The 25,590-nt window shown below is 41.4% G+C and overlaps 1 protein-coding gene across 2 annotated transcripts; it reads left to right on the top strand.

The window, feature by feature from the left end:
• Nucleotides 1-248: 248 nt before the first annotated feature.
• On the top strand, nucleotides 249-24,625 carry WRNIP1 (WRN helicase interacting protein 1). Of its 2 annotated transcripts, none has more exons than XR_013947012.1 (7): nucleotides 249-1,186; nucleotides 9,313-9,504; nucleotides 10,547-10,791; nucleotides 17,109-17,338; nucleotides 22,322-22,452; nucleotides 23,300-23,379; nucleotides 23,868-24,625. XR_013947012.1 is itself a non-coding variant. In XM_080581264.1 (7 exons), the coding sequence occupies exons 1-7, from the start codon at nucleotides 524-526 to the stop codon at nucleotides 24,141-24,143; spliced, it is 1,842 nt and encodes a 613-aa protein (XP_080437390.1). In that variant the 5' UTR covers nucleotides 509-523; the 3' UTR covers nucleotides 24,144-24,625. The 2 variants fall into 2 exon arrangements, 1 of the variants encoding a protein (XP_080437390.1); XM_080581264.1 differs by having other exon boundaries at nucleotides 509-1,186; nucleotides 22,322-22,477.
• The last annotated feature ends 965 nt before the right edge of the window (nucleotides 24,626-25,590 follow it).

The raw sequence follows: 25,590 nt of genomic DNA, 5'->3' as shown, positions 1-25,590 counted from the left end.
GTAGCGAGGTGGGGGTTGGTCTGTTCTCCCACGTGCATGGTGACAGGACGAGGGGGAATGGGCTAAAGTTGCGCCAGGGGAGGTTTGGGTTGGATATTAGGAGGAACTTCTTTACTGAAAGGGTTGTTAGGCATTGGAATGGGCTGCCCAGGGAGGTGGTTCAGTCGCCATCCTGGGAGGTCTTTAAAAGATGTTTAGATGTAGAGCTTAGTGATATGGTTTAGTGGAGGACTTGTTAGTGTTAGGTCAGAGGTTGGACTCGGTGACCTTGGAGGTCTCTTCCAACCTAGATGATTCTGTGATTCTGTGTTTTCAACATGAAGGCAGAAGACAGCAGCTTAAAGACAAATCTAAGGATGAGCAGGCCTCACTCTGAGAGGTTTGCCCCGGGGCTCCTATGGCTGCGCGGCCCTGACCCCCTGAGGGCGCCGTTTTGGCCCATGCCCGCGGCAGCCATTTCGCCCCGGGGCTGTCGGGGGCTTGGGCGGTGGCTGTGTGGCTCGGACCCCCTGCCCTCTGCGGCATGCAGCCAGGCTCCCTGCGGCTCCTCCGGCCGCTAGGGGCGGGCTGGGCGGCAGCCGGGGCGGACTACAGCTCCCGAAGGGCTGCGGGAGCCGAGGGCGGGCGGTCTCGCTTCCTGCCCCGCCGGTGCCCGCCGCGGGAACCGATGGAGGGCGCGGAGGAGGAGGCGGCGGTGCGGTGCCCGGTGTGCCTGCGGGAGCTGCCGGGCGCGCTCATCAACTCGCACCTGGACCGGTGCTTGCAGGCAGGGGAGGGCGATGCGGAGCGGGGCTGGTCGCCCCCTTCCAAGAAGCCGCGCCTCGCCGCCGCCCCATCGGGGGAGACCACCCCGGCGGCCGCCCCCGTCTTCTCCCTCTTCAACAAGGGCCGCGGCAGCGGGCAGAGCCCCGGAGCCCCCGGCGGGAGGAGCGGGGCTGGGCGGGGGGACGCCGCCGAGAAGGCGGAGGAGGGAGGCCTGGCGCTGGGCGGTGGGACAGCGCTGCGCGGGGCCAGCGTGGCGCAGAAGCTGGAGGGGAAGCCCCTGGCCGACAGGCTGCGGCCGGACACGCTGAGGGATTACGTGGGGCAGGAGCGGGTGCTGGGCGCCCAGACCCTGCTGCGGTCCCTGCTGGAGTCCCACGAAATCCCCTCCCTCATCCTCTGGGGGCCGCCGGGATGCGGCAAGGTGAGTGGAGCCCCGGGCCTCCGGCGGCAGCTCACGCCCAGCGTCTTCCCTGGTTCCTTTCCAAGTCCGATCAACCCCGAGAGCGTCTCTTTTTTTCCGTATTCCCTCGCATTTTGTTCTTTTTTCCCACCCAGTGTATTATTTTGGCCTCTGTGTTGACTTTATGCTGACTTATGCCCGCTAGTTTTTGCAGAGATCGCGAAAACACAGCTTGCCTCTAGAATAAAAAGTAAGCAATCCACACTCGCCAGCTAATCTCCCTACAGTCTGCACTTGAATTACACAGGCCAAACTGTTCATTTCAGACAATAGGCTTGCTTTAGTAAACTTCAGAGCCATTACTAACATGCAAAAGCTGGGAAGCTTGAAAACAGCAAGAAAACAACCTGTAAAAATATCGAGGAAACGGAGTGAGATACTGGCAGATTTACTACAATGTGGCTTGTGAGCGCAGGTTTGGTTTTACCCACAAATTCTCTCTCCTGACAGAAAAAGACTTTGGTGTGGAAGGGAGCTAAGACTGTTGTTAGGCACGCTGTGCCAGGCACTCATCCAACTTCAAACAGGCAAACCAAAAGTGGTCAACCCTTGTAGCTTTTGGTCACAAATCCTGGCTACAGCAGGCTCCTGTTGTGCCTCTTCTCAGATACTTGGTGCAGGCTGTGGTAAATCCCCGAAGGCACTGTAATTGCAGCACAACAATGAAGGGGTCCACAGCTGTAGTGAGTGAAAGACCAAATGAATAGCTCAAGTGTGTGCAAGTGGGGAGCACTCAAAGATCTCAGCCTGATTTTATCATTTTTCCCTGTATTCCCAATTTTTGGTGGGGGGAGCTAAACAAAATATGTAGTTACCTCTGTCAGGCTAATGTATACACAGCTCTGTGTTTTGCATATTATACATATATATATATATAGATGTCTTGGATATGAATGAGAGCATATATGGGAAATGTGGGATAGGGAAAATAATGACTAATGAATTAGTGCTAGCAGAGGAGTTAAGGACAGAATTGCAGCTCGCTTTTGTTAGTATATTTGTTTGAAGATAGAGACTTTATGTGTGTGGTATTTGAATAATAATCATGGTTAATTACAGTTAATCACAGTTAATAACGAGCAGGTATGAGAATAACAGATGGCTACTGTTGGCAAAGATGCAGTAGGTTGTTCAGGCTAGATAACGTGAGCTTATGTAATCGCTACTTCCTTTAAAGTACCACAGTAATATCAGGAAAACCCGATGAGATAAAGAAAAGTACATTCTACAAATTTGTTAAAGGGGAGGTTGATTGACTGAAGTAAGACGGCTGGAGAGAGAAGTGGAGTTAAGCTCTTTGATTAATCAGTAGTCTAGTAGTTTATTAAATAAGTAACATTCAGGGACCTACTTTCATGTTTCTTCATGTTATTCTGTCTTTGGTTTCTGGTTGTTTGTATTAACAGTGCTTGCTTGGTCTTTCTTGAAGCCCTTTTTCCTTAGGAAAAAAATATGTTCCAAACACAGTGGTCACAAAGTGAAGGCCACATACAGTCTCTGGAAACTAGAACTGGACTCAGTCGGCTTTGGATTGTGTTCTGATAAATGCACCTTCTTTGAAAGCCTGTAGAAATGCTTGTTCGTGAGGTGGTGATAACTTAGTTGTGTTACAAGGCTTTTGGAATCTCCTGTGGTGCCTAAGATAGACTTTGAATAACGAGTGGTCGGTTTCATGTCTGTAGTAATGAAGCTTTCACTCTCCTTTCTCAGGACCTGTCTTCCTTGCTTATGTGCCACAAGTGGAGTTGTATTTAGTAAGCTTGCTTTTCACCAAATGCTACTGTTCATCAGATTAGACTTCTGAATTGCATAAGGACTGTCCCTTTTGCCCCATCAGGAACAGTTCCAAAGTCTGGTACTCTCTCTCCAGATACTTAAGTTCTTGGCTAGTTCATCTCTTTTCTAGGTTGCCTCTCAACAAATAGCTCCAAGGCTTTGCTCTTTCACCTAGTTTTTAACGTATTCTTTTGAAGTGTCAGGACCATATATGCCTGGCTGAACCAGGAACTCCTACTGCAAAAAGCTGAATGTTTCCCCTCACCAATGCTTACTAATATTTCTAGGATGGTGTTGGAGTAAAATTTCATTTCAGGCCTTCTTCTCCATAAGTAGTGTTTGATTTGGTTAAGTTGCTGAAAGTTCCGTACTTCACTTTTTTTTTTATTTTTTTGTTAATTCCTGTCCTTAGAGATTTAAAATGCAAGGTAAAAAAAAAAAAAAAAAAAGTCTTCCGTAAGGATGGTAAAAATTGTCTGTGGATGTCTGCTTGCATCTTTCATGTGCTGTTTGGAATGTGCATTTACAAGATGTCTAAGAAAACATTTCATGAAGAGGTAACCTGAAATGGGCGAAGGACTGATGGACAGGAAGCGTGTTTTCTTTCTACGTGAAGAATCACATAGATTATTGTTTGAAATATTTAAATGATCTCATGAAATAGAAAAGTACTAGCACTGCCTCAGGACTTAGTTGGGCTGATAGTTAAAAACTTTCTGTTGCACAGTTCTTTTCAGTGGGGAAAAATATTAACAAATGACTGTATTATCTAGCTTCAAATGTAACAGGCCCACATGCGAAGCTCTACCCATCAAAGAAGAAGTCGTACATTAGTGGGCAGATGCTAAAAGGAATATTATTAAATATATTGGTCTAAACTCCAAACTGCTGTGTAAGGTGGTGTTTTGGACTTCTTAGACTTCTTCACTCTCCTCCTACCCATGCAATCTGGTTATTGCTATCTGTCTGTGCTTTTTTCCATTTCTACAGCCAAATGCCATACTGAAAGAAGTATGTATATGCTGAAAGAAGTATACAATGCTGATACTTCTTTTAAAAAGGGTAGGCTGAATCAAAAAATAAGTGGACATTGAGTTAACCCTTGGGGACAAATTTCAAATGAATTTATGTATTATTTATCAGTCTGGGCTTTTACGAGAGGTGTTGTAGTTCAACAGACTTTTTCTGAGCAAGAAGAGAATCTTTGCTGTTAAACTGCTGCAAAAGTATTTGATATTGAAGGTCAAGAACACTTAGAGAATTTTTATTATGAAGATAACAAAGCCAGTACCTGATTAAATGCATCGTGCGTTGTTTTGTGCTGATCAAGTTAACTTGTCCCAGGTGCACTTGAATATTCAAGGAAGCACAATCAAAACCAAAAAGACAGAATCAGGATACTTTTGTTGAGGGCTAGCTTTCTTTTTTTGAATTTTCGTTTGTATTGTGCCTTCTTACTTTAAGGGAATGTAATCTTTGTACTTTTATTTTGTCATCCTAATTTCTTATGAAGCCAAAGTGCTTTAGTTGAACTTGCTTTGACTCCATTTTTTAAAATTTTGTGACTACTAAGTATTAAACCCATGAATGTGTTTTCCACTTTAAGAAGCTGACCAGTCGCAGGCCAGAAGAAGAAACACTGCCTCAAAGAGATGCCGTGGTTATTAACTTATGAACAGTTAGCTTATTCATCCTGACTACGCAAATTTTTAAAAGCCTGTATGAATCCTAGTGTAATCCGAGTAAGCTGCACTATGATTTATGACACCTTAATGCAGGGATTTACATTTTTGCTTGTCTGCCATGGGGCACCAATTTTAGTAGAGTTAGCGGGGGGACACGAGTAACTTGAGCAGAGAATAATTTTGCTGCCACAGATAGGGTTTAAGCTTTATAAACCTGAACATTCTGTTTTTAAATATGGTAAACATTCCCTCTTACGTATGTCGTTTAATGAGGGGAAAAAAGAAGGCAACAAGTAGCTGGAACCTGCTCCCTGTAAACAACATGACAAAGTGTTCATGCGTGATTTTCTTGGTCTGTGTATGCAATCTGGTACTAAGTTAACATATGCCATGTTGATATAGTGCAAAATGTTTTTTAAAAACACCCAACAACCGCAAGTGGTCTTTGAAGTTTCCATCAGATCTCCACTGAGTTTATGTTTTATTTCTAGGAGTCCCTTATTTCTTCTTATGATTTCTGTTTTTATTCAAGACTGTCATGCAGTGCTTTGAAACACAGGTGGCAATTTTAAGCTGAAAATGCGCGGTGTCTTTTACAGTAGCATAGAGTTCAGAACAGCTCTGAAAAATGGGTTCATCTTTGCAGTTACATGGAAGAAGTGTTCAAAAACTGCATGCTTGAGTTTGCGTATGTCAATTTAAATTGGCAATATCTTTGTATAGTTCTCTGAGAAGAGAAGACTGGAGTTAGCTCATTGTGTTTGTAAAGCATGATGAAACAAACCTGGATGGAGCAAATGAGGGCACAGCTCTGCTTCAGAAAACACCATGCAGTGACCTTGCCTCTGTTTATGCCAGGTCTGGCTTGGATTTTGGAAGTGCTGGAAGCCACTTGCTGTTGTTCAATGACACCTTACTCCTCTAGTAGTCTCTCTGTGGGCTATTTGGGGTGTGAGGAACCAAACAAGAGGAGTAAGAATAGCATCTGCCCTTATATAAATGCCAACTGCTGCCACTTTTGATTGCATTTATCTCAATAGGCAGCGTCCTTGAGCCATGCTCATCTGCTGTCCTGGCAATTTCCTTTAGGCATAACCTGACTCATTGCCCGCGTCTTTGTGACACGGCGTGGTAGCCTGGGTTCAACTCAGTGGTGTTGGATAGGACAGACCCCAGCTTTTTTAAGCTGTATCCCAGGGAGCTGCTTTCCCAGTTGCAATCTAAGGGTGCTGGCACTGTTGGCACTCTTCACGAGGCTGTGCAACCAGGCATGGCCTGTTGTGACTGGTCATCAAGTGCGCTGTGGCACTGCTGCCCTCAGAGGGAGGGCTAAGGGTGGGGGGAGGCTGCTGATGGTAACACCATGGAAACAAAGATAGAGAAATCTTGGCAGGATAAAGGAAGAGGCAAAAGTACAGGGAATGTCATGGTGGAGGGCAGCAGGATGCTGGAGTAGAACTCGGATAATGTGATTGGAGACCCTACAAGTCTGCAGATGTAGCGAGCCAGCTGGGAGAAGCATGTGTGTTGGAAGAGAGCTCCTGCACTGCAGTGTGTTCCCATAAAGTGTAGTGTGAATGTCAGCTCCTCAGGAAGAGGCTGAGAGACAGAACAAAAAAGTGTGAGCGGTTCTGCACACCTTGCAGGAGCTCCACAGCATGACTGCTGAAAGCAATGTAGATGACACTTGAGACTCAGTGTGTTTTCTTTGACCAGCATCTACAACAGCTGTTTTGCCAAATTCATGCAATTTAAGAGCAAACAGGGAAAGGCTTCATGAACAGGAAGCCATGGGCAGATTCGTTAACAAGGTCTGCCTGATCTTCCAGTGCAGCGAGGTAAGGATGACCTTAGGTTTCACAGACAACTTCTTGACTAGGGTTTCCTTTGCTATGATCTGATCATATACACAACCCTTCCAAGTTTTTCAATTTCACTTTCTGAAGAGAGAGAGGCATTATTGCTCTTAATCCCTACAAGGGGCTGTGCAGTGGGTGGTGTTTAATCACCTGGTATAAAGCTGCAAAAATGAAAACACCACCTTGTTTCCAATTAGTAATGCAAAGTCATTGAACATCAGCCTAAGTGGGACAGGCTACGTTTGTACTTGATTTTTCCTGTTTTCTTCCAGCCCTGGAGGTGAGGTTGCATTTACTAGTGGCAGCACAGAATGAGGAAATAGGTTACGTTCAAAGAGAGCTGCACATTCAAGGAAATTCATAGGTGTGCAGAAAGTTCTTGTCTCCTGCTACAAACATCCTACTAACCAAACCAGCAAATCTGAGGGACTTAGCTGCTCTGACATTCAGAGGTGTGCTTTAATCCAGGACTACTTCTATTTCATTCATAGCTAGTATCAAAGCATGGAAGAACCAGTAGCACTGCTGCTGGGAGTGGGCTTGTTTGGTTAGTGGGATTTTTTCTGTGTTTAAATCTTGGTTTGTTGCAGCCTTTGGGGAAGGAAGTCCTAAGTCGGGTTGACATGAAGAAATTTCCAGTGGAGGAGGGCTTTGGTATTCAGGTGTTCTGTGTGTAGTAGATCTGGAAATAAGTGACTGCAGGGTCAGGTTGAAGGTTATTAATGAGTCATGGTTCTTGACTTTTTGCGTAGCATAATACTGGCTTCTGCTTGAGAAAAAGCAGGAAAATAAATTGGGCTTCAGCTAAAATCAGTTTCTTTTTGGCTAACGACTATCATTTGCTATACTCATATATCTTGCAAAAATTGTGAGTTTTGACTCGCAATACCAGCTGTGCTGATTGATAGAAAGAAAAAATATGTTCGCTCTGGGTGTAGAAAAAGTGATCTCTGCAGAATTGAATGCCTCGATTTAGACCTGTTCTTAGACTTATGCTGACCGTAACTAGGCCCTTCATCTGTGTGACCTGACATTGATGAAGTGCGAGCTACCAGTTGAAGTGGAGCTATAAGAAGAATAGCCATTTGGGTTGTTTGTTTTTTTCCTCTCACCACTGCTACTTTTAGAGAAAGAAGAGGTACTTTTTTCTTTTTCATCTTCAGATTTGATATATTGGGGTTTTCCACGCTTTCAGTGGTTTTGAGGTATGGATAAATCCTCCAAAGGTACATTCTGAATCAAGTCGCTTTTGTAAGGAAACACTAACTTTTAGTTTTATGGTTTTATTCTGTTAGCGAAGTCTTAAGTATCACCTTTTTTCCCTGGTCTCCCAGCCCTCCCTGATGTCTGTAGGCTTGGCTGTGAGCACTTTCCAGAGTATCGTTCAAGTCTTGTCTTCTGCAGTGTTCTCAGGAGGGAAGGGGCTGGCGCTTTGAGCTCCAGCAGATGAGGGGATCTGACACGGGGTTCGTATCTTGTATCGAGAGATGAAATGACACCTCTTCTGAAACCAGTCAGGAACCCCTTACTAAAGCTAAAACAAGGATAAATAATTGTATATCCTTCCCCTTAGCTTCCCTTCTCTCATCTTTGTCTGGTCGCTGTTTTCGGGATGTGGAAATCCATTAAAGAGACAGTAATGCTGGTGGGGCAGCGAAGGAGGTTCCGCCAGCACCACTAGCAGTGGTCTGGTAGGTGGTTGCTCCTGCAGTCTCTCTGCAAGAAGATCAGGTTTGGAGCACTTGCTGCATTAACCTGAGTACCTAAAATATCTTCTGAAGCAGTTTTGTCAGCACCTGTTCTGCTCCTCAGCTGCTGAGGCTCTCCTGGCTTCTGTCTCCTTGGGCTCCTTCTTTACTGGAAGTGAGACTGATGGAAGAATCAGCCATTTTTCCTCTAGCAGTACTTTCAAATAGAGATGCACTGCTCGAGACATGCAGATACACCTGCCTTTACAGAGGGGAGTGAAGGAGGGACTGAAAACTATGCCCGTGTTCAGGTGTACTCAATCTGTGTGCAAGGTAGCGCTGCAGGCTGCTTCTCTGCTTTAGTGGGTGCAGTGAAATTCCCTATAAATAAATTCTGATGGGAAGGAGTTGTCTACAAGGAAAGGAAAATGATGTGAGTGCTCATTAAAACCAGGCAATGGTTTGTTCAGCCAGCAGCCCTTTACTTCCCTGAGCCAGCACTTGGTTACTATTGACTATTTAGATTTAGAGTTATATTTTTCTGAGGTCTGCATATAATTTTTTGGTATTAACACTCTCATGCTTTTGTAGAGAGCTGCTTTTTGATTAATTTCGTTATTACAAGGGGTGGAAATAGAAAAAGCTTTAGTTAACAATGTTTATGTACCTTTTTCTTTCTTAAGTAATTGCAGTGTAAGCTCTTCTGCAGGTATCTTGGAATGGTCCAGCTCTTTATTCTTTAATGTACTCTACAAAATAGTTGCGTGGTGAATTGTAGTCAACCCATCTTCTGTGACAGTAGCGTATTTGGAGAAGAGTTTTCCTTCAGTGATAAAGGAGGCAGCTGTCACTGCTGGCACTTAAAATATTGAGACTGATACTTAAAAGTGCAGGCCCTAGAAATGCAGTGGTGGAATTGGCAGCCACAATAGCGTGAACTAAAATATCCTACTCTCTAAACTGTCAGCACTGTCCCTTTGTCCTAAATATATAGCTTTGCTCTTTATATACTGTCTTCGCATGAGTACTTTCTGTATCCAAAATGATTGTTACAAGGCTAGCTCCTACCGCTTTTTCAGACCACCCTGGCACACATCATAGCCAACAGCAGCAAAAAGACGGGCACAAGGTTTGTGACACTGTCAGCCACAAGTGCCAAGACAAATGATGTTAGAGATGTCATCAGTCAAGCCCAGAATGAAAAAAGACTCTTCAAGAGAAAAACCATTCTCTTTATTGACGAGATCCATCGTTTCAACAAATCTCAGCAGGTATTGTACTACATCACTTTTTTGGAAAAAGCTTTTGTCGGAACTTCTGTAAAATTCCCCACTTTGCCTTAAGATGGTAGCGCACTTTGGGCTTTTGTTTTTAGTGTTTGTAGTAAATAAATTAGAGTTATGAAAATTAAATTCATAACTAACTTCCAAGCATCAATGTGTAATTACTGTTATTCGAAGATTTAAATAAAAGGCTGAGCTATACTTGTAGCTGACTTACATGCTGGACTCTGTGATGTTTTCCTGAAATTTTATTTCTCCAAAGACATGTTAGTAGCATTTGCTCTACCTGTGTTCATTTCAGCCTCCATGCTGGGGATTAAATTCCATGTTACCTTTAAAAAGGTCTGGAATGTGGATGTGCATAGGGTGTGTTCGCTTTAATGTTGTGCACTCTTCCCTGTGAAAACAGAAAATTAAAGCATGGCATGGTACTTTGGTGTAATATGTTGCTGCAGCCATTGCTTGAGTGTTGTAGTATTTTAATTTTTCTTTTCCTAGGTATTATTACCTTTAGTCACGCCATGGAAAGCTCAAATTTTGTCATGCTGGTTAAATTTTTATATGGAACCATGTTCTGATCCTACAGTTTTCTGAGACATCCTGTTCAATTAGGTAGAGAAATGTAGCCCTAAACATTGGTTCAAGGAGTTAGAAGTAGCCTCATTATTTGATATATTAGATAAGTTATTTTCATGGTATTTTGATTGCCAAACAATAAAACAGTCACATAAACTAAAAATTTGCAGATTCTTGACGCTTCCTTTTCAGCTGGGAGGGTCATTCTCAGTGCAGGCATGGGTTATCAAGGTGAGCAGCCCACTGTGTGCTCTATGCATGAAATTAAATCATTTAATTAGCCAAACTGATGAGGTGCCTTGTCAGTGAGGTTATTTGTCACATCAACAGGGAACCCAAAGACTCACAACACCAGAAAAAAAGTATTTGAAAATGCCAGATAGCCTACTCACATGGGATGCTTGAGGTTGTCATTGATTGAGATCAGGTTTTTCTGCTTCCCTCCCATGCTCAGGACACTTTCCTTCCTCACGTTGAGTGCGGGACAGTGACTCTGATAGGAGCGACGACAGAAAACCCGTCCTTCCAAGTCAATGCCGCTCTCCTGAGCCGATGCCGGGTGATCGTTCTGGAGAAGCTCTCAGCTGAGGCGATGGAGGCGATTCTGATGCGGGCCGTCAGGTCCTTAGGGGTCCAGGTTTTGGGCAAAGATGACCAGCACGACAGCTCTGCAACTGGCAGCGGCAGCGAGAGCTCGGAGTGAGTACTTTATGGGCTGCAGGGTGTTAACGTGCACAGCCTGAGGAATTGACTGCCTGCCAGGGAGACGATGAAGCAGTTGGGGGGTGGGAAGAGAAACCCTAGCCACTTCTGATAGTAAAGAAAAGAGGTGGCAGCATATGGCAGGGGCGGGGGGGTTGGGGGGGTGACAGGAGAGAGAGAATTCAAAGCACTGGCTCTCCATCCAAAACATAATCTCACCGTCTGGATTAGGAGAGAGTTTTATACTTGGATCTGTAGCTCCTGACTCACCCCCCAGGATATTTAAATCCGTTCTGCTGCTGGGGATTTGCTGTGGAAGCCTGTAACTGAGTCTTTGTCGCGTCCTAATGTGTGTTACTTCTTGTTAGTGGTTGTGAAAACATCGCATTACCATTAAGTGGCAGATGGGGCATCCCCTGTTAAATTAGCTTGGAAGTGCCTGACGGAAGTTTGTTGTTTTCTGAGATTTTTTTGGAATGAGATCAAGAGAGAGTACTACTGTGCTTTAGCTGCAGCATAAGTGCTATGGTATGTTTTACAGTATGCTGGGGAGGGTGTTTGCTGTGAGATGTTAATAGATTATCTTAAAATGTATTTTGTTTTTCTCTGCCCCTTTTTGTCCAAACCAGATAGTCATGTTAAACATTTGGGAGAGTATTTGGAAATACCAAGCTCAAGATACATCCCCCTATGGACGTACATCTGCCTTCTGAAATGGCTAGCTGGCAAATAAGAATAATGCTTGATTCTGCTACTTTCACACAAGATGTTGTTACAGTTTCTTCATGGTGTACTTGTGTGTACTTGTGTGTACTGCTAGTAATTTACAGTGCATTAATGCGGTACTAATTGGGCAGGCACTCTTGATGCAATAAATAGAAGGAAGTACGCTTTTTCCTTTTAGCATTATCACAGAATAGAATCAATAAGAAGCAGTAACCTGAATGCTGAGGTCAGGGCAGGGAATACAAGCTGTCCCTTCCTCCCTCCACTTCTTTTTTTTTTTTTTCCACCAGCGTACCATGCCTCACTTTTACTCATTTATAGCTTTTGCATGTTGTAGTAGTGTGACTTTTAGAAGAGAGGGCAGTACAGCATGTCATCCTTAATGTAATGGCACAGCTGTGGCTGTGGCTACACCCTGACTGGGGTTTGGAGACTTTCCTTTATGTATGGGATTAAAGTAGAAGGCATAGTTTCAGCTGCAGTTGTTTGGGTTTGGGTTTCGCTAGACTCTCGTATCTGTAACCTTCCGTTAGCTATGGATGATTTAAACAGCGTGGTGTGGTGCTTAATCAAACTGAAAGAAGTCTGGCAGGCAGGCTGTCAGACTAGCATGGTTTCAGAAATCTATCCATGAAGAGAGAGTGCCCCATACCAGTGACTAAGCAGGAGCCAGACATTTTAAAATGAAAATAGAGCTAGGAATTTTAGAGCTTTTGTTACAGTTGTGTGTTCAACTTTTCTTATCTTTCCTACCACTGTCTGGTTTTGGTGTGTAGTTAATACATCCTGTTGCTGTTGAGTTTGGCTTTTTTTTTTTTTTAAACCACCCTGTCCCTTGCTGTGGTTCAGTTTTTGGTCTCCTCCTTCATTCCTTCTTGCTTCGCTCTCCGTGCCATTTTTGATCCTTCATTTCTTTTCCACCTCCTACCCTGCAGGAGCAGCTGCATCTCTTCTTTTATCTCTTTATCTCCCTACCTCTATGAAGCAGGGCTAGTGTTAGATGCAGGCAGGTAAGAGTTCATGCTGTTCTGAAGAATAAACAAAAGTATATCACAAATTACAGTGGAGTAGATTGTTCACTGGGCTCACATCTGTTCCAGAGTTGGAAAAGGTGCTGCAGGGCAGCATGTCCCCATATGTGAGGCATACCCACTTTAGAAGGGATGCAGAGATCCAGCCAGAAGACAGAAGAGGTGTGGACGTTGTATTATGGATTTAATCTCCTCAAGGAGTGAGTTTTCCTGTCCAAACCATGTGCAGTATGAAGTTCTGCATGTGCTCCTTGGAATCATTTTATCAGATTGTATCACAACACTTTTCTGACATGATATCTGACCAAGGTGAGGTTTTGAAGAAGAGGATGATTCTTTGTGGTCTCTTCTTTTACCTGAAGAGTAGTGTGAGGGTGGGTCTTCCACAGTTTCTACAGGTATATTCGAGCTCAGTGAGAATGCAGCCACTGCGGAATGATTCAGCAGGTTTCATTGGCTCTGCACTGCGTGCATGGGCAGCAGTTACCAAAAGGAAAGTGTGCGCTACTAGAATCTGTTTACGTTTTCTCACTGGCTTTCTCTTGTCTTGCTTCTTCTGTTGCTGAAGGTTTCCGATAGGATTAGATCACCCGGCTTTTTTCATCCCACTGCATCCTTTTCTTTCTGTAAAGCTGAACTAGAACCACTGGAAGCCATTACAGAATTTGGTATCCTTTTCTGTGTGATGTCATTGCACTTACAAAGTTTCTTTAACAGTTTTTGTATGAGTTACCGGGTTTCTTTAGGATAAGATGTGCTTTGTGTTATATCTTCATCAGCTTCGCTGCCATCAAATGGTGCCTCATAAAGCCTGCAATAAACTAAAAGAGGGGAGATTATGAAAGGAAGTTTACAGGCATGAAGAAGAAAAGGAAGGAGACGTGAATGTGAAAGATGCTTTATATTGCTGAGATTTTGCTTGTACTTTTTGCGGTTTTTGCCATCTCAGTAACAGCACAAACTGTACCAGCTATGCACTGATGCAGTACACTTGTGCTGTGTCACTGACAGAGGAAATCAAATTCTTCTTTTAATTCTTGACTTTTTATTATTTTGGTGCTGCCCTCAGAGTGCGCTCTCTGATTTGTCAGATGGTAAACTGGGTGGTAGATTAATGTATTGAAGTTAGGTAGCCCAGAAGGCACGCAGCTGATTGAAATGGAAGATTCCCAGTTTGTCGTTGGCAAGCCTAGACATCACGCAATTCAGCTTGTTAGTGGCGATATTACAAGTACTGACAGGTTTTGAATTTGCTGGTTTATAAATCAGTATTTAACGTGGGCTTCCTTTGGGTCTTGGGTGTTGAACACCTTTTGAAAATTGTTCTCTTTTTGAAACACCTGTCTAATTTTCTTGCTAAAAATAGAGTTGCTCGGATGAGGCCTTCTTCAAAGACAATGCTGTAAGGCTGTGAATAATTGATATCATGCTGCTTCATTTAAGATGAAGAATTATATTTGTCCATAAAACTGTTTCAATCTGTCCAGGAGTGACTGTAGTGAAAATAATTGCATTATGAATGCTGTAATATACAGATTTATACGTGAAAGAAGCAGTGGATACTTTATCTCGTGCTCTGCTCAATTATTTCTAAACCTTTCATCGTACAGGTTCTCCTTGCTCGGACTTCCTTGCATCTACTCTCATTGTATCAAACGCTGGTTTTGTGCAGGTTTTACGGGTAGTTGATGCTACGTTTCATACTGGTTCTTGGCACAAACTGCGTTGAGGATATTGTGATAAGGAGGGAATTGGAAGAATGATTTATTATCCCATGGTGGTAGTTTTCCATTACTTGAGCTAGTATATCACCTTCGGCTCAGTGAGTGATAGATACTGGGGTGTCCCTGTTGGCTTGTTTTTATTTTTGTCTCCAAGTATCGTCAGTTACAAGGTAGTAACATTAAGCATTGGCATCCAGGGGGTGTTCTGTGTTAATTTTGGAGAGTGAAAAAAAAACAAGACTGCCCATCTGCAAGAGGTTCAGGAGCTTGTGAAGAGGTCAGAACCTATGGGAGTTGTTCTGCCTCAGCGTTTGAGGGTGTGGGGAAGTCAGGGTAAAGAGAAAGGGTGTAGGGTGCCTGAGCTTCTGAGAATAGGATGGGCTTAAAAATGTAAAATACAGCGAATGATGAGATTTAAGATCTTAATTTCTTAGAAAAATTAACTGAATTCACTTATTCTGAGTATAAAACATTATTTATAAATTCTGAGTAAGAAGGGAGCTGAGATTATGGAATTAGGGAAGCATTACGTTATTTCAAATCATTGACTTCATCAATACACCGCGAACAGCTTGCCCATATGTGGAAGGTTTTTTGTTTGTTTGCTTTTTCCCGTGGCCTGTATGTGTAGTGCTGTTGTTATAGACGACGACTAGATTTGCCCAATATATAACACATTATTTGGAGTGAAATTTCTGTTACCAGTATATTGTAACTTGGATTTCACCATGGAAGCGGGACAAGAACTTGCTTGTAACCAGATTTTTACATACCTCGTCGTGTATTTTTATTTTAATTTCTGTAATGCTAAATGCTAGTGTTGAGTCAGTGGGGCACTTACAGTCAAGTAGTGAAACTGAAGAGACAGAAATATAACTTCTCTTTCTTATGCTGCTCTTATTTAGCAATTAAATGGTAACAGGGCTCTGAAACCTTGATTCTTTTGGGATTCCTTGCAGGTTCACATGTGAAACCTTCTCTTCAATCTGCCCTGCTAGTGTATTGAGGTGTTTGCTCAGTGCACTGCATACTTGGTTTTGTTCCCTGTTGATGGAGGTATTAGCAGTAGGGTGTCTGTGTGTAGTGCTTGCTGTGTTTTTACAGATAGCCTTTGCTTTCTTTGTTGTCCTGTTTAGATGCATATAGAAAAATGTGTTGCCCACCTGTAGTGGTGAGAGTGAGCATCGCTCCTTGCTTTCCAAGTAACTTGATGTATAAGCTACTTGATAGAATTAAGGCACTGTGTTGTTATACTCTGCTGTTTCCCCTTTCAAACACAGAGGGTGTTTGAAACACCAAATGCAAGTTTTTGGAAGCTAATGTTGCCATTCAGACTACTTCTGACTAGCATGGGAATAAGGGGGAGTTCAGAGCTGCTCAAATACCTGTAGCTGCAGAGCTGCTTGCAGCTGCTGCATGCTTAACAAAAACATTTTTCATAACCCCATAAAGAGGTGGGCCAAATAATGAAGATTAGTAGAGCTGCGTGTCTGGGAACCCTGGCATTATCTCTTTGTACACCACTGGTAATAGCAGTAGTAAATCTTTCTGGGAATGAGGTGCAGGGCTGTTGGTGAATCCCTAATAACTTGGTGAACAAGGGCTTCATAAGAAATTGCCTCTCCAAGTCCTGTGCGTTAATCCCTTGCTGATGTGTCACTGTTCATTTTCAGTGCAGTTACTAGAAATGGCAAAGTTAAGGTGATTACTTCTGTCATGCTATAACTCCATCGGCTTCTGTTTTCAAATCAGTTGTATCCTATGTCTGGCAAACACCTTAGCAGTTAACTTGTTTATGCAACTGAAGTTTGAGGGTCAAATAACAATATGCATGTGAAATGTGCAGTCAGGTTGGTTTGCATAGCACTGGGAGCAGGGATTGCAACCCAGTGAATGAAAACCTGGAGAAAGAGCTGGAGTGCTTTACTGTCCCAGATTTGCCATAGATGGGCTATGAGACCATGGCAAAGCCTTCACCTGTTACTGCATTTCTCAGCTCTTCCTGTCTTGTTTGTTTATGTTGTGTGTTCACTGGAATTCAGCCTTTTTGTTATGATGCATTCTCATAGCCCTGGTGTGCTTAAAGCAGTGGATGGCAAGAACAGGGACTTGTGTGTACTGGGGTTACTTCTGTTTTTTCACAGCCTTTCTCTGTGCTGAAATAGCTTCTGTACCCCAGTGACTGAAGTTGTACCTGTTACCATTTCAAATAACAAGGTGGAATGCATATATGCTTTATGATTTACATCAATGCTTCTTGTCATAGCTTTTTAAAGAACATCTGATAGCAGCTCTTAATGTCAGTAACCATTAGTTTAAATACTCAATAGTTACTTTGTGCATCACTATATTATCTCATGCATTTGGATAGCTTTCTACTTCTTCATTGTCCTTTCACCAAGGAATTCTAACTGCTATCTATGAAATGCTGATGGAGTAAAACTGTGTGATGTTCAAATGACTGTGCCAGAACTGTGCTTCTGGCAAAAACCTACCTCTAGTTTCCATTGAACTTGGTGAGAGGAGGTAATCTCAAGGAAAAAATAAGGAGATTAAATAGATGAGAACTTCTGTGGGTTTTTTTGTTTGTTTGTTTGTTTGTTTTTTTTCTGGCATTGTATTTAACATGCATTGGACAGGAGGATGAGGGGTAGGATTCCACAGTTTTATCCCAGGTTCTGCAGTGCTTAATCATGACAGACAGAATGAGTTAAGGACAAAACGTAAGCCCAGTTGCCTCTCAGCAGACTTTGCAAAGAAATGCAATATCTAGCACAATATGCAATGAGAGGAGCACAGCGTGGGATAACAGCTTGTGGTCATTTTGTTGCAGATTCCCTGTGTACATAGAGGAGAAAGCTCTAAGTACCCTAGCCTACCTTTGTGATGGTGATGCAAGGACTGGATTGAACGGACTTCAGTTAGCACTTCAGGCCAGACTGGCAGCAGGGAAGACCACTCCTCTGAGTACTGCCAAAGGATGCTCTGCTGATGGAGTTGTGATAACAGAAGAGCACGTAAAGGAAGGTCTACAACGATCTCACATCCTATATGATCGAGCAGGTGGGTACCTGATGCAGTTTCTGCCATGCAGCATTCTGAAGAGCCTCTGTAATTCCCGCTGCTTCTTCCCCTTTCATACCAGTTGCTCTGGTGAAGCAGTGGCTGTACGGAAATTTGGCCTGAAAAGTTGCATTTCCTTTACAGTATAGCAGGCTCATCCAGAAATTCCTTCTAAACAGTTTCCTCTCACTCCTTAGGAAGCATAGGTTAGTTGAGAGACTTCCTTGCAGTCCTACAGACAGTCGCATGGTGAAATTACTTTGTTCCTTCAGGTTATTAGAATATTGAGGTCAAAGAGGGTTGCAAGGTGAAGTACTATTTTGATGAGAAGATTTGTTCTTGGAGGGCTGGAAATGCTCTATTGTAGTTTGCTTATATTTTTAGAATTGCTTTTAGAGGTAATGCATTTTGTAACTTGCTTAGTACAGGTTACATAAATCTAATTGCATTTCAGGCTTCTTAATGGGGTAACCACTCTTGCTATACTTGTACTTGGCAATGTTAGGCACCATAGTAGTTGGCCTGTACCTCTTTATGCAGGTGGTTAAAGGCCAGGGACTGAATGTTTGAAATTAAATGAATCGCCTTGAATGCATGTGCTAGTTCTTCAGCAGTACTTGAATTACTCTGCCATAGCATCATACAGTTATGCCAGGCAGTGTTTTTCCACTGTATCTGATATGCTGAATTAACTGTCAATGCTTAAAAGCTGTGGTGAAATTTGTAGAGGTTGTTTGCAATGCATTTGCCTGCTCTCAGCCTTGATACAAAGAGGAAGTGACGGCTCATTGTCAGTAAAAGTCAGCTGTGCAGATATTGATATGTTGGCAGCTGAGAAGGAGAGGATAGGTAGGGGGAGGGAGGAGAAAAAATTTATGGGGTATGTGGCAGGAAGAAGTCATGATTAGGGAGAAGGAGGAAGGGGAAAATCTGTCCAGTTTACTGTTGCGACTCTCCTGTGCTGCGTAGGTCCGTTGTGTGTTTGCTGTTGCCTTGTGGCTGCTGTCACACAACTCATTTGTGGCCATTGCTCCCAGCCATCCTCTGCCTATTTGCTTAGTTAGAGATGGCAGAGTGACTCCGCCTAAGGCTTGTGTGAAGTCTAGGTAGTGTGTGTCAATGATTCTTTGAGCTTTGTGTGGCTTTTGTCAGATTTTCTTTCAGAGGTGGGTGGCAGCAGTGAAAATCCTCTTTCTTGATTGTATGAATGTCAAAAAGCCTGTGATTGCTAATGTCACAGTAGCAAGTTGCATGGGTATGTGCCTTTAAATTTTCTTTTGCAGAATAGTCTGTGTCTGGATTGACCACTTTTGGCAACAATAGAGATAGCTATTATGTTTTATGTATAAAGTGCTTCTGGATAGAGGCTACTGTATAAATATTGATATTTTTGTATTATGCTTTAATGCTTTTTAAATCTCATTTCTTGTGCTGGAATCCGCAGCCTTCTTTTAAAAAAGGGTGGGGGCTTCAGCCTTATAAAATGAAGAGACATGATGCTGTTTAAACATGATGATAGCAGCATACGTTTGAGTGTAGCGTGTTCACATAGCAAGCACCAGATAATTAGTGTTCAGTCTGAGTTGCTTAAATATGGAATTCAGTCTTTATATAGTTTAGTTTTGCTCACCTTAAGCAATATTTGCCAAATGTATACAGTTGTGCATGCCTTCATGTACTCTCACTGAGCAGTCTAGGAAGGAAATTATTCTTAATCCAGGCATTAGCCTATTGCTTTGATTTGGGTACAGCCAAGATATTTGTGTAGATAATCTATGTATTTTAGCTGGCAGAACAAAGAAACCACTAGACAAATTTCACTGCCAGGCGCAGCCTGCAGCCCTAACAATGTGAAAGAAGAACTGTTTAGTTGTATTTTAGCTTTTAATTGTAGTTACATTTTATTTTGATTTTTTGAGAAAATGATGCAGCAGCTAAATTAATTGTTAACTATAGATGGACAAAGACTTGATTTTTTTAAGACGGAGTTTTATTGTCTCTTTTTGCATTTATGTATTGTGGCGCATTGCTTCCACTGATTTAATAATGAATACCAAAAATAAAAATCAGAATAATGGCAGGATTGTTGTTTTCATCTGTGTATCAACAGTGTCAGCTATGGTAAAGAAGAGAAATATGTTGAGATGAAGATAAAATGTTCCAGATTACAGAATGTTAATTGCTGTGCCATCCTATTTTATGAAGGAGGAAAGAGAAGGTGCCTTGTTCCGTTGTATTTGTTTGCCGGCTTTATTATTTTCTGCTGGGCCAGAATGAGAAGGCCTTTTACCCATGCTGTTATTTCAGCCTTTCTTCCAAGGCTTTATTCTGTACTTTATCAGTGAGCAGTTGATATACCTTTGACTAGGACAGGAAATAATGTGAGACAGGGACTGTTATATTACTTTGGCTCGCTATAATTAGGGATTGTTGAAGGAGTCCATACACTAATTATGGTCAGTGAATTTTTTTTTTACCTGTCTACTATCAATAAGATCTTAGAGAAATGAACACCTTAAATTAGCTGGAAAACTCTTCTTAAGCACATAAGTGATTTAGGGGCAAAAAAATGAGAATCAACATGATTTATGTGTCTGTATACATTAGATACTCTAGAAAATACCATCTTCCCTGAAGCCTTTTCTGAAGCGTCTTGTTTCTCGTAGGAAAGGTATTTGCCTGTGTGGGAACTTAATAGAACAGTTGTGTTTTGATTCCAAAAACTCTTCAGAGATTTGATTTCAAGAGGCATCTGGGATGCAGAGCAGCAGTGATAAGTTTGCATATGTATCTCTGTAAGCTGAATTCATAAGGCCAGAATCTACAGTGGCTAACTGGCATGAGAGACAGAGCTAATAAACACAGGTCTCTGAAGAGTTTTGTCTAAATTTTTTAAACTGTTTCTGGTATCTCATGTAGCGTATAAACTGCATATTTAAAAAAGAATCATAATACACAGTTTCAACAGAAGGAAAAATATGCAGTTACATGCATCGGCCAAAGAGATTTTAAGTACAATTCCACAGTTTTTTCTGAATAAGTCTGTCCAGCGTATAAATATTGTCATTATGCTGGTGAGCCAGTCACACAAATAACTTTGAGGAAGGAAATAGAGGGAGAAAACTGTCCCCTTGCTCAGCCAAGTACTCTGAAGGTTGGTGTCTTTGGTCCTAACCTATCCATTGGATTCCTTCTGCCTCTGTAGTTGGCATTCCCAGGCACAACATGTTACAGTAGCCCAAACAGTGTATAAAAGCACTTCATCCCCCCCCCCCCCCAAAAAAAAGCAAAAATCCAGGCAGATGCAACCTTTCAAGATATTTAAAGGCTGTCTTCCTTTTGAGAGACCAAAAGACGCCTCTCCCAAGATGATGATGCGAGCCCAGCTGCTTGGGTTTATTGCCACTAACTCAAGTGCTATGACAGAGCACAGACATGCTGTTTATGTTGGCGTGAGTAATGACTACATACCACAGGGCTCTTTGTGTGCAGTCCTATCAAAAATAGCTGTCTGCAAGCCTGTGTACTCTGGGAGTGCACACTCTGAATTCCCCACAGAACCGCAGTGCAGCATGAGCAGCAACACTGGAAGATGGGCCCAGTTTCTGACCTGGAAGGTGGAAGTCTTACTGACTTTGAAAGGAGCAATTGCAGTGGTATGGAGGCTTTGGTTTTCTTAATGACATGTGTAGCCTTTAATTTTGCAGGGACTACAAATGACAGTGATGTCTTCTGATACAGCCCTGAGGCTGTAAATCCTTTTAGCTGTAGGAAGAAGAGAAATGTTAACAGATGGCTGTGCACGCAGCCAGTTGCCTTCATAATATGGTTAGCTGTGAGCCAAGGAATGCCAGGCACTTTGAGAAGTAAAAAATCAGATTATGTGGAAAGTTTAAAAACCATATCACAGGAAAATACTCTTATAAGTTTGATTAAACGATATGCATAAGAATCAAACCCAGCTGCATGGCAAAAAAGTTGCAAGCAGGAGGGGTCTCAGTGTACCCAATAGTGCCCCCCTATTTTTAACTATAGCCCTAAAATATCTGTGAAGTGGCTTTGTTTCTCCTTGGAATTCATGCTTAATCTTATATTAAACTTTAATGTTTAAAAAAAAAAAAAAAACTTCCTTGTAAATCATTGTCTCCCCACCCTTTATTTAGCAGTCTGGTATTTCAGATAGTCGGTTGTTTTTTGGTGGTGGTGGTGGTGGTGCGTTTTATTTAATTTTGTTGTTGTTGTTGTTTGAACTGGTTATAATTTTTAGGACCTTTCCTAAAAGGTTGCAGTTGTCCACATCTGAACCCAGCATTTTGTAGTGGTTTTGTCAGGGCTCTGTGCTGTGAGTCTATTTCCTCCAAATTTTGTAGTGTCGTCATTATATAATTACAGCAATGTTTTCTTTTTTCCATGTATAATATAGCAAATTCACATCTCATTTACTGGATGCTTCATTTTCAAATTTTATTTGATGTGAAATTTCTTTTTCTAAAATATCACCAGTGTTACACAACTTTTTTTCTCTTCTGTTGCTTCCTCACTGCTACCTACATGTGTTTGTCAGAAAGCAATGTTTGATGGTTTATACATTCTCATACTTTGCCTATTGTGAATTAGGAGATATATAAGATCTTCTTCCTAACTGCTTAAAATACCAGTTTTGTTTCCTACTTTTGAAGGAAAGTTCATAGGATATCAAAATCAAATTGTTTGCCTTGTGATGTTTAAAAGAAAAAAACTTTCCTTTTCATCTGCTGTTGCTCTGATATGCTTATATAGTTAGTGGAATGGTTCTGGTTGTTTTCAGCATCTTCATGCTTTGCTTTGATGAACAACATAATGATATATGCATAAAAAGAACTTGAAAAAGCAGGTTATGTTTACCTACTGTGACTTGGTAAAATATATTCTATTCTTTTAAATGTATCTCACTTAATTTCTTCCAAATAGCTTTGTATTTTTCTTCTCACCCATTCCAAATAGGAGAAGAACATTACAATTGCATCTCTGCCCTGCATAAGTCTATGAGAGGCTCAGATGAAAATGCTTCCCTTTACTGGCTTGCTCGAATGCTTGAAGGTGGTGAGGATCCACTCTACGTGGCAAGGAGGCTGGTAAGATTTGCAAGTGAAGATATAGGTAAGCAATTGCAGTATTTCTTGTTGGAACATTACGTTAAATTCAGATTTTCCAGCATTCTGGTTTCCAAAGATTGGTACGGGGAGTGATAAATGCTGCATTTGAAATAGGTACAAAATACTGAAATGCACTATATCTGACAAAAGTTTAGTATATGCACACAGAAGCCTACATTTGATGTCATTGTGATGACTGTCTACTGCAGGAAAAAAAAAAAAATTTTTTTTTTTGAGGTTAGGTTTTGGCAGTGTATTAATATATATTCTTTCAACTTTGGTGATGATTATAGGTCTCTAATAAACTTGTGTCACAGAGAATGTGTATTTCAGGGATGTCTGGGTTTTTCTTTGTTTGTTTTAGTGACTGTGGAAGCTAAAAGCCTACCCTGGCATACAAACTTCAGATTTGATAGCTGGCTCTGTAGTTTTAAGGCATCTTCTTATCCAAAGTAACAGATGCAGCAGTGTTTTTAGTGCATGTGATGGGTGAAGAGTTACTAGATTTGGGGAAGCTATGTCTATACAGTGTATTTCCCCACTTTTTCAATTCCAAAAAGTAAGTGGATCATACACTATCTGCTACTGCTCAGACTGCCACTGTGTGGCAACAGATTCAGTTTTTTGGGGGGCAGCATGGAAAAAGGAAGGTTGTAGGTGGAGAGAGTATATCTTAAGTACTGCCAAGTATTGTACCAGACAGTCTGCCATCTGAGACAGTACCTTTGCAGTGTGCATGAATAATCTTCCTTCTTAGAAGAGGGGAAAAAAAAGGTGATTAAAGTAAACTGACTTTAACCTGCTTTCATCTGATCCTTTTCTGCAGGGCTGGCAGATCCTTTGGCTTTAACGCAAGCAGTTGCTGCTTATCAAGGTTGTCACTTTATTGGAATGCCAGAATGTGAGGTAAAAGCTTCTTTAATTCACTGATATTAAAGTACTGTAAATTGTAAAAAAAAAAAAAACTATTTCTAATTGTAAAAAAGAAACAGATTGCAAGGACAAGGCAAATTTAGTTATTTGCTCATTCTACGCAACACTTCTTTGAGTAAGAGAATATTGTAGCTCTAAAAATAGAAGCTGTAGTTTGAATTTCACTGCATATTTGATATTAAAAAGTGGTATTTGAACTAATTTCAGATTTATCTATCTCTTCTGTTTTCTCTCCATTACAATTAGTCATATATTTTGACATTCTAAATTAGTTATTCATTTCTAGAAGCAAACATCATAAAGAACTGAACTGTTGTTTAATAATATTCATATTGTAGTAGCCCGCAAGGTCAGTATAAAAATACAGGCCTTTTCAAGCTGCACAAAATGTCTGAATAACAGTCCCTTTCCCAAACAGCTTAGAAAAAATCATTTAACACTTTCTCTCTTCTTGTTTGCAGGTCATTCTAGCACAATGTGTAGTGTATTTTGCAAGAGCACCAAAGTCTATAGAGGTGTACAGGGCTTACAGCAACGTGAAAGAATGTCTGAGAATGCACACAGGACCTCTACCACCTGTTCCACTGCACCTGAGAAATGCCCCGACAAGGCTTATGAAGAACTTGGGCTATGGTAAAGGCTACAAATATAACCCCATGTACAAGGAACCTGTAGAACAGGACTATCTGCCAGAAGAGCTGAAAGGAATGGACTTCTTTAAGGAACAAAAAACATGATGGGCTTGCTCTGAATGTTTTTCATTTTATGATTTATAAATGTGTATTGGGATGAAAATTCCCTGTATAGTTTTAGCCCTGTATTCCTGAGGCTGAAAGTATCAAAGCACTGAGCCTCTGAGATATTTCTCATTTTACTGCTGTCATTCCAAAGTAGTTTTGTAAACAATTCCACTTAAGCAATATGGAAATGCAAAAGTAAACTTAACCAATATAGTATTGTCACCCTCTGATTCAAATTTAATGGTGCAAAACAATGAGACTTGTGTTTCTTACTCTTGCTGAGAGACTAGGAATATTATCGTGCTGCTTTTTAAAATCAGTATCTATTTCAAAAGTTTAGAATGTTTATTTTCAAAAAAAAAAGTTGTACCTCCCCATTAAAATATTATAAGCAAAATATAATTACACTGTAATTCTTTTGTGATGTTCCAGAGAAATTTTGTACAACAACATTTATTAAGCTAATAAAGTTGTTGAAAACAGTCTTTGCATATGTTTAAATATTCTTGTGACAGCAGTGTAGTTTTGAAAGTTTGAAATTCCTGTAGCTTTATCATGCCTACTTTCCACAGCAAGTCCAAAATGATTCTGGAAGTAGAATAGTCATGAAAATAGCTGGATTATGTTTGTTTTTAAAGTTACATCACTTAAAATCGTTAGTGTCATGATGTTTTGAGAAACGCTTTTGGAAAGGAGATTTCTGGTAGCAAAACACCCTCGTGTATTTTGAGTTGTGTTTTAGCAATTCCATTAGTTTTTAATTGGAAAGTTGATACACACAAATTGACTTCCTGCTTTTATAATAGGAAGATAAAGCCAAATTCTCTAATGAAAACATATCCACATCCAAGGTTGTTGGGTGAATATTTCTGTTAAGTGGAACATAAGGTCATGGCAGTGTCCCGGATGTTGACAGCATTCCTTCATGTAAGTGCTGATTTCTCTTTTTTCTCTTCAATCTTAAGTGCGCAGTGATCTGGTGTGCTGAAAAGCCAGTAACTGCTGTAACAGCATATAACCATCATAATTACTTCTTGGGTAGTATAAGAGGACTGTTTTTGGCTGGAATCACAGTAGATAATTAGCTAAGAAGATTTTCGTTATTGAAATGCTGAGTAGCCACTGGGGCAACTGTCTGCACTTGTTAAAGTGCCATGGAATAATCTGACCGCCAATGAACAGGATATGTATTGTGGCTGAAAAATGCCTCCTACGCAAGAGCACGCTGCAGTTACAGCTGGATTTGCTTGCTACATACCCCATATACTTAGCAGGCCTGTGGTGGTTACCTGATGGATATCAGGGATTCCTATGCTGATCCTACTTAGTTTTATGAAATGTGCTGAAATCAAAACTTAGCATGCTTTATGTATAACTTCTGATCTTCTTTTGCTATTCTACTAATAATATGTCCCCACTAAATGAAGAAGGTGGCTCTGCTGAC

Source organism: Anser brachyrhynchus (assembly GCF_964034855.1).
Source record: "Anser brachyrhynchus genome assembly, chromosome: 2".
Lineage (NCBI taxonomy): Eukaryota > Metazoa > Chordata > Aves > Anseriformes > Anatidae > Anser > Anser brachyrhynchus.
The sequence above is the reverse complement of the archived record's forward strand: the minus strand, read 5'-3'. Positions and strand labels throughout refer to the sequence as shown.

Bases quoted from the DNA above. Each gene is read 5' to 3' on its own strand.
- WRNIP1 (XM_080581264.1), top strand. From the start codon at position 524: ATGCAGCCAGGCTCCCTGCGGCTCCTCCGGCCGCTAGGGGCGGGCTGG. The intron at 1,187-9,312 runs GTGAGTGGAGCC...CCGCTTTTTCAG, and splicing joins GGCCGCCGGGATGCGGCAAG to ACCACCCTGGCACACATCAT. The intron at 22,478-23,299 runs GTAAGCAATTGC...CCTTTTCTGCAG, and splicing joins ATTTGCAAGTGAAGATATAG to GGCTGGCAGATCCTTTGGCT.